The 9,226-nt window shown below is 39.1% G+C and overlaps 2 protein-coding genes across 2 annotated transcripts; one reads left to right on the forward strand and one right to left on the reverse strand.

Moving 5' to 3' along the window:
* The first annotated feature begins 337 nt into the window (after positions 1-337).
* Positions 338-4,671, forward strand: LOC116844420 (conserved oligomeric Golgi complex subunit 8). Its single transcript, XM_032815917.1, has 10 exons — positions 338-730; positions 852-923; positions 2,189-2,313; positions 2,394-2,669; positions 2,929-3,142; positions 3,211-3,371; positions 3,440-3,715; positions 3,787-3,975; positions 4,052-4,207; positions 4,274-4,671. The coding sequence occupies exons 1-10, from the start codon at positions 676-678 to the stop codon at positions 4,541-4,543; spliced, it is 1,794 nt and encodes a 597-aa protein (XP_032671808.1). The 5' UTR covers positions 338-675; the 3' UTR covers positions 4,544-4,671.
* On the reverse strand, positions 4,639-7,784 carry LOC116844421 (T-complex protein 1 subunit gamma). Its single transcript, XM_032815918.1, has 4 exons — positions 7,583-7,784; positions 7,421-7,482; positions 5,750-6,887; positions 4,639-5,245 (listed from the first exon to the last, which is right to left on the reverse strand). Exons 1-4 carry the CDS (start codon positions 7,617-7,619, stop codon positions 4,830-4,832), a joined length of 1,653 nt encoding a protein of 550 aa, XP_032671809.1. The 5' UTR covers positions 7,620-7,784; the 3' UTR covers positions 4,639-4,829.
* Positions 7,785-9,226: the final 1,442 nt, after the last annotated feature.

Consider the following 9,226-nt stretch of genomic DNA (forward strand, 5'->3'; position numbering starts at 1 on the left):
TCCGGGTAGGGAATCTGAACGTAACCCAAGATGATGTTCACGAACTCTCCTTTAATGCGGGGAATATAAAACTTTATAGCACTATCTCCAAGTTTCTATCCAAGGCTGCGTTCAGATTCTTCACCCGGGTGTATTCTATTACTAGAAGTGCTATAGTTTATGTAACATATACTGTAGTGTTTCTAGTAATAGAGTGCACCTGGATGAGGAATCTGAACGCACCCCAACATAGGTTACACCATTTGAAAGTGCACCTTGTTCATAATTTACATACGATGGAAGCACTGTTCGGAGTAATGGCGTTGGGGCATGAGTCACTGATACGCCTCTAGCCAAATATTGAAGGAAGGAAGGAAGGAAGGAAGCACTGTTCGAAGTAATGGCGTAGAGTCACTCACAGTTAAAGTGTGCTCAGCCAAGCATTGAAACTGAAACTGAAACTAGCCAAATATCTGTCAAGTAGTTTACGTGTACATATAACATTTACACTGATATAAGATAATTATTTTATAATATTAATTGATAAATATTATGATACAAGAAAAGTAATATTCTACATCTCTTTCTCCATGAATTAAATTATTTAGCATACTGAGAAAACATCCGTATTATTATTCTTACTACTTATCTGTCAACATATAATAATAGTGAGGAATAATATTGGAGAGGAAAATCATGGATATCGAGACAGAAAATGTAATAAATCTGGTGTTTCCAGAAGGTATTTCAGGTGAGATAAAATACACTCGTAATTATTTTTTAATCTAATTTTAAATAAGTGATATTTTTACTGATTAATATATATTATTTAAAATTTATATCATTTATATTTTATGAAACTACTTTTTCAGAATCCTGGAAAGAAAATCCTGAATTCTATCAATATCTTTCAAAACTTGGTGGTTTTGATATAGATCAGCTAAGTAAGGTTTCTAATATATAATTCTTGTATCATATTAAGTTTATAACTTGAAACCCACCTTTTTTTTTGCAAAAATTAAGCCTTTATTTAAGAAACAAATGAAAAATACATCAATCAAAGTATTGGCCATTGTTAGATATGACTTTTTCACATCTTTCTGGTAATAAGCAGATCCCATGAAAGAAATGAATGAATGAATGCGAAAGAATGACTCATCTTTAGAGGCTATCCAGTTAGAGACTCATTTTCCGATGCTTTCATAAGAGTTGAAATGTTCCTCTGCAAGTGCGTGTGCCATTAACCGAAACAAGTGCTAGTCGAAAGGGACACAGTCTAGTGAATAAGCTGCATGGGGTAGCACTTCCCAGCAAAGTGCTTCCAATGTTTCTTTGACAACCTTAGTGATGTGAGGTCGAGTGTTGTCATGAAGCAAGATCACTTTATGCTGTCTTGTCTCATATTCTAGTCGTTTTTCGCGCAATGCTCGGTTCAAACGGATTATTTGTTGTTGGTAGAGATCCCCTGTGACTGTTTGACCAGGTTTATCTCATAATGTACCACACCCTTTTGATCCCACCAAATACAGAGCATGGCCTTTTTCCCATGAATATGCGTTTTGACGTCGATGTCAATAGTTGGCCTGAGTCGCAAATGGTTTTTCGGCGTTTGGGGTTATCGAAATAGATCCACTTTTCATCGCCAATCACAAAAACCCCTTTCTTTTTTGCCTGGCAAGCAGCATTTTGGAGATAGTTTTTCGCCTTTCGATATTTCTTTCAATTCATATGGTACCCATCTTCCTTCCTTGTATACCTTTCCCATGGTTTTTAAACGCTTGGAAATGGCTGCTTGAGTAACATTCAATGTTAAGTTGATTTTGTGTTTGACATGGATCTTCATCAACCAATGTTTGTAGTTCTGTATCTTCGAATTTTTTTTGCTGGCCTGGTTCTTTATCTTTCGTGTCAAAATCACCAAGTACATGTTGACATTTTCAGTTGAATCATCGAAACAATCCTTGCAAGTTGTTTCCGATAGAGCAAGTTCCCTATAAGCTTCAACAAGCATTCGATGAGATTCAGCAGCAGTTTTCTTCAAATTGAAACAGAAAAGCAAAGCTTCGCGCAAATGATGCTTATTTGGTTGAAATTCAGACATTTTTTTTGCTCTAGCTATTTATCGCTAGAGGGAGGGTTTCAAGTTATAAACCTAATATATTTACAAACATTTAATATATTTACTTCTATCAGATATATCAATTTTCAGGTAAAGAACCTGGTCACTTGTCTGATGAGAAGAATGTAGTATTGCATACTACACAAGAGTTGGTTTTTGCTAACTACAAAACCTTTATCCAAACAGCAGAAAATTCACGGGAAATACTGAATCATGTAATTTCAAAAAAGGAGTTTACAGAACTTGAGAATCTTAGAGATGCTTTTGCTAACAAGTTGTATCATTTCATTTCTAGTTTAATGAGACTGAAAATCGGCTCAACAAGCTAGTGCAAAAAATCCCAGAATTTGTGGAAAAATGTCAATTGTTTTGCGACACTTCAAAAGACATTAACGCGCACAGGAGATTAAATAGCTTGACCCTAACACGAAATGCAGAACTGCTTGAGATCCTAGAGATGCCGCAATTGATGGAATCATGCTTGAGGAGCAATCAGTATAACGAGGCATTGGAATTATCTCAGTATGCACGTCAATTAGGCATGAAACATGGAGACATCTCTATTATTTCGGTATGGCTTTGTTGAGATTCTATTTGAAACTATTAGTAAAAGAATTTTTTGTTTAATTTGATGAGTTTTATGTGTACACAATGAGTGTATCATGAATTGTCAAACTCTCTCTATATATAAAAGTATTTCCCATTATTACAAAGAAGAAAAAAGATAATATAATTAGTTGTAGAGAACACACACAGATTAAAACTAAATATTACACATAAATGTAATTAAAATTATGTTTAATCTTATTCTGTTGTCGTCGTTGTGTTAGTCCATAGTAGCGGAGATTGAAAGCAGCTGGTCAGGGATGGTGGGGCAAGTAGTTGGATCTTTGAGAGGCGATCTACCGCTTCCTAGATGTCTTCAGCTCGTGGGACTGCTACGCTCCATGGACGCGTTCACGGAACCGGAGCTTCGTATCAAGTTTCTGCAAGCGCGAGACAGTTGGCTCCAAGGCTTGCTGAATGCAATACCGAAGGAAGATCGTAAGAACTTCGTTTGAGTTGCATTGTAAAGCATGCTCGAGAGAGTCACCTTGATGTCACTTTTACAGCTAATCTTCACATTGCTAAAACGATAGAACTGTCCAGGATACATTTGTTCAATATAATCACTCAGTACAAAGCCATGTTCAATGACGACGAGCTGATTATTCCTGGCCGCGATTTGACGCTGAATGAATCCGCGATATTTTACCATTGGCTAGAGGAGAAGGTATAGTTTCAAAGTGTATACATAACATATCGGTAAAAAGTATAATCCGGACATATATCTCTTTTTAGATATCACAATTTCTTGTTACATTAGAGCAAGATCTACCTGGTGTGACGTCTATAGATTCTATCTTGGGTCAATGCACGTACTTTGGATTATCATTCGGTCGAGTGGGCGTCGATTTCACTGGCCGAATGTCAGATATATTCGTGCGAGTTATCGGCGAGAAGTTTGAGCAGAACGTACGTAGGACGACCAGAAAATTTGAGAAAGACATGGAGACGTTTACGTTAATCAACAAGACGCAACGCCTCGACATAAAGACAGAAATTACAATTAATTCTGTAAGTATACAAAAAAAAAGATGTTCCTGTTTAAAGTTTTTATTTATAATTTTACTCACAACGTTTTACAGGAAAATCCGCCCGAGCAACTGGTGGAATTTTATCCTTTGGCCGAGTATTGCAATGGGATCATATCAGCATTTAACGAACTACGACTCTGCGCACCGGTGGCACTCTCTACCTTGTGCACGAGACTGTTGCAAGAATCCTTGCACAACGTAGCCAGAGCTATGTTGCTATTTTACAAGCAAGAACAGCAAGTAAGACTTCGTCGTCACATAAGCCTCTTCATTCGCGAATGAATTCTGTAGTTTTTATAAACATGTGCGGTTATAGGCTTTCGCAGCAGCAGAACGAGAAAATATGGTTAAGTTCACGGAATGCTTGAGCGAACAGTTGATTCCCTATATACAGTATTGCATACACGCGATCTTTCCGCCCGCTCAGATCGCCATGCATTTAGGAATATCAGTCGGTGTGCTTCAAAAAGAGGTACGTAGTCATACAGCAAAAGTACGTAAAAGTAGAACAAATTCAGTAATATAAAATTACTTACAGGAGATCACGTATTTAAACAAGCAAATCATATTAGAACCTGTAGCAATATTATTGCCCATCAAGAAGGATTCCTTAGTCTCCAAATTAGTGACGTCTAATGTACAGTCGTTAACGTCCCACAATACGATTCTTCCTGTCACTACAGCGCCATTAACAGAAACAGTGATTTCCTCAACGAAGACTACAGAAGAGTTGAAGGACAAAGTAATACAACACGCGACAGTGTCGAAGCACAATGTTCAAAATCCGCAAAATTCTAACACGTTCTAGTAACACTTTGAATTCTAGTAATAATATAAATTGAGGGGTATCCGATTGTAAATTCAAACACGACTATTTAGCTATTTGATATTGTAGGCAATGTAAATAAAGAAAAATCGCTTTTTTCGACAAGCTCACAGAAACTTATCTTTATTAATGTGAAAAATACAATACAGAGGACGAGATAAAAATTCGATAAACTGACACGCGAGTTTTGCAAAGAATAATAGAATCTTAATAGTATCTTAATAGAGACGCAAGCGATTTTAGGCTGCAACAGATATCGAAAATACTTTTATTCTTTCATAGACTCCTCCGTGACTTGACTCGGCTGTGCGGTCTCGTTGTCGTTCTTCTTTTTCTTGCTGCCGGAAACAATGTCGTCGATTCTCAATAACAGGATGGCGGTTTCGATCGCTGTCTTGTACGTTTGCAGCTTTACCGACAGTGGCTCCCAGATGCCGCGTTCCTTCATGTCGACCAATTTACCAGTTTCTCCGTCGATACCCCAGGTGGTTCCCTCAGTCGCGTGCTTCGCGCGCAACGCTGTCAACGTTCTGATGGTATTGGCGCCGCAATTTTGTGCCAATGTCCTGGGAATGATCTCCAAAGCCTGTGCGATTGCCTTATACGGCCACTGTTCAACCCCGGCAAGACCAGCTGCCTTCTCCGACAAGAGCCGTGACACCGCCATCTCCACTGCTCCACCACCTATAAACACAATAAATACAAATAAAAAAAATATAACATGATATGACAGTTTAATTAGATGAAGACCAATATTCTAAATTATTTTTATTGATAACATTGTTTCCTCTAATAGCTAGTTTTTCAATAATAGTGTAAACTTAGACTAAGTTCAAATTCTGTTCTAATGTGTCCAATGTATTTGAACAGAGATTAAACTTAAATTTGAATTTAAACTACTAAACTAACTTTAAACTATTAAAAAGTCCTACATATGATTTAAGCTTTCTAATTGACTTATGAATATTATGCTCATATGCTTGTTTCTCTACCAATATCAATCAAATATTAAGTTTAAACTCTGTTCAGACAAATAAGCTAAGGTTTAGTCCGAGTAAATGCTGGAAGTAGAAATGTGCATTAGAGGCACTTTCATCGATAAAGAAAGAAACTCAAAAAAGTTCAAAAGCTCAGATTATCTCTTAAAAGATACAACGCGAGTCCAATAATTTTTTATGCGGATCTCACCTGGCACCAATTTTGGATCTATAAGTAGATTCCTGGCGACGTGCAGCGCGTCCTGCAAGTTCCTTTCGGTCTCGTTCAGAATATCCTTGCTGGCTCCTCTCAAGATGATAGTACAGGCTTTCGGTTCCTTGCACTCCGTGATGAAGCAGAAGTAGTCGTCGCCGAGCTTTTTGATCTCGAAGAGACCAGCTCCCGTACCGACATCCTCTTCCTTCAGTTCCTCAGTGCGATTCACAACGGTGGCACCGCAGGCACGAGCGATCCTGTTGATATCGCTTTTCCGTAGCCTACGTATCGCCGAGATTCCAGCCTTGACGAGATAATGTTGCGCAAGATCGGATACACCCTTCTCCGTGATCACGACATCCGGTTTCACAGAAATCACGTCCTCGCATATCTTCTTCACGTGTTGCTCCTCCAGCTCCAGGATCTTCGTGAAATCACTATCCTTCATGATCTCTATATTTGTCTGAGATTCGCCCTTCTTGTACTCCAATGGGCAATCTAGCAAAACTATTCTAGGTTCCTTGATATAACGTCTCATCTTTGGATGCGTCACATCCTTGTTAATCATCACACCTTTCAAGACAATACTGTCCTCTACTGTGCCGCCTGGTATCTTCTCCACCTTGGCGTAACGCTTGATGTCGATCTCTCTCCTTCCGTTCTCCTCCAACATCACTGTATAAACAGCATCTAAGGCGATCTGACATGCCAATTCTGACCAACGTCTGATAAATTTAGTGCCTATACAGGAGTTTATCACTTGCACCAGCTTGTCCTTATCATTGCAATCCAGATCAATGCTGACTTGCTCGTTGAGAATCGTAACTATGTCCTCCAGAGCTTGGCGGTAAGCCCTTATGATGACTGTAGGATGCATGTTCTGCTCCAGGAATGGCTCAGCAGTGACCAAGATCTCACCTGATAAGACAATTACTGATGTGGTGCCGTCGCCCACTTCCTCATCTTGAGTCCTGGCAATCTCTATCATGGACTTGCCAGCTGGATGCTGCACTGTAATCTCACGTAAGATCGCGTTCCCGTCATTTGTCATCACGATACCGCCCATCGGGTCCATCAGCATCTTCAGCATGGCTTGTGGTCCAAGACATGTTCTGATAACGTCAGCTATCGCCTTGATACAATAGAAATCAAGTGAAATTCTACCAAAAACAAGTCGCCGTGACAATTAATTTGCAAGTTTGTCAGAAGCCGCAGCGATTGAATTTTAACCTAGCATTTTTCCCGTTGGTAACCTGATATCATCCATGTGAAATAAAAAAAAAAGATTTAGAAGGTAGAACACAGATGAAGAGAATTAATACGTTTAAAAAAGTAAAAACTGTGTCATAGGATTTTATACTGAGGGGCGAGGCAGGGAGATTAAAGACATTGCGACAGTCGTTAAATCGTCTAAAAAAAGAAGCAATTTGATCACAGAAAAAATTTATCTTTTCGATCTACTAAAAATACTACAAATAGTTCTTTTCTTTACTGAGTCAAGTGATATATATATATATTCATGTGTAAAAAATAAAAAGAAGTAATAATGATAGGCTAATTATGGGCATATTTTATGTGGTAACTGCACGTGAGATCGCCGGCGATCGCGCGGAATTGCCTTATAAGGAGATACTTAAGCATTTCACGACGCAAGCGGACGCTTACCTTTCCCGCTTGGATATTCTCTTTTTGCACCTTCCTACCGGTATCCCGTTTCGTGTTCTGACCTGTAATAATCAGAATGTTCGACATCGTGGTTAGAAATGGTTAGTTTCGCATCACATTGTCAAACAAACGACAGCCACGGGAAGATCACTTTCAACTTACTCAAGACAACAATGGGTGCCGCGCCTGGAGCAAACATTATGTTTGTAATTTTTTGCCTTTGTTTATTATTAAGGCTAATGCCGATTAGCAGGAGCACGTTCACGGCTCTTCCAAGAGAAGCAAAAAGAAGTCACAAATCGGTGACGGAATACTCCAATGCAGAGATGTGGTCTATTCTTTTTAGCTATCTGCTGAACTGGCAATAAATTAGAGTGAGACAAAATATAGTTGTCTCACTCTAACTTACCAATTCAGTAGTGTTGCTAAAAAGAACAGACCAATACCTCTTTCATTCGCCGAACAAATGTTTTATACCAACTTCTGAAAAATAAATTAAAAACGACCGTTTTAGAGTTGGGAATCAAATGTGTACTAACAAAGCTTGATGAAAATTGCAAAAGTGAACGAATTTACTAGAATATTTACAATTTCATTGGTCAACACCTAGTGAATTTGCTCATTTTTGCAATTTTCATTAATCCCAATCTACAATAGGTGATTTAAGCCCTAAGCTTTAAGAAATTGACCAATCACAATCAAATTTGAGGAAAATAATTGACTGTGATTAGTCAATTTCTTAAGGCTTAAGGCTCGTCTACAATTTTTGTAAGAATATGGCTGCAATAGCCCCTGGGGGTCGATTGTGTATCTCGAAACGGAATGAAAATTACAGAAGTGAACAAATTCACTAGACATTGACCAACGAAGTTATAAATATTCTAGTAAATTTGCTCACTTTTGTCATTTTCACTTTGTTTTGAGATACACAATCGACCCCCTGCACACAGGACGCGGTAATGCTTGCGCGCTGCGGAAGTTCGCGCGACAGCCAATCAATATGCTGCTTCCCGTAATAACGTTCTAGCTCTTACGGAAACACAGCATATTGATTGGCTATCGCGCTGACTTCCGCCGCGCGACAAGCATTACCGCGTCCTGTGTGCAGGAGCCATTATGGAAAAACAACACATTGATTGGCTGTCGCGCGGAATCCGCCGTGCGGCAAGCATTACCGCGTCCTATGTGCAGGAGCCATAAGGCTGTAACGTGAGCTGTCAGTGAATGAAAATAATTTATTTCGCGTCTTACAGCCTTAAAGCCATATTCTTATAGATATTGTAGACGGCCTTTCTACTTTCTGTTTATATATTATTCTACGTGAGCCTTTTTACTTATTATAAAAGGCCCATAAATAGAATTGAAATTTGCTAGGTATAGCTTCCGGAATGGAGCCGTGTCTTGAATCAGCGATATGCCGACGTTTCGCAAACGTTGCAGTTTGCATCATCAGGGCTGAGAACTCTGATACTGAGCTCCCTTGGGTAAAGGTAGTCCTTATATGTCCCCCTCCCCCCCTTTGTGTAGATGGTGTTTAGGGAGTAGGGGACGAGGCTTGAATCCAGCCAATCAGCGTATTTTAATTGATCAGCTGGTCAATTAAAAAATTTTTTAATTGACCAGCTGATCAATTAAAATACGCTGATTGGCTGGATTCAAGCCTCGTCCCCTACTCCCTAAACACCATCTACACAAAGGGGGGGAGGGGGACATATAAGGACTACCTTTACCCAAGGGAGCTCAGTATCAGAGTTCTCAGCCCTGATGATGCAAACTGCAACGTTTGCGAAACGTCGGCATATCGCT

The sequence above is a fragment of the Odontomachus brunneus genome, unplaced genomic scaffold (assembly GCF_010583005.1).
Source record: "Odontomachus brunneus isolate Ranch 3 - 2012 unplaced genomic scaffold, Obru_v1 Obru_scaffold_041, whole genome shotgun sequence".
Lineage (NCBI taxonomy): Eukaryota > Metazoa > Arthropoda > Insecta > Hymenoptera > Formicidae > Odontomachus > Odontomachus brunneus.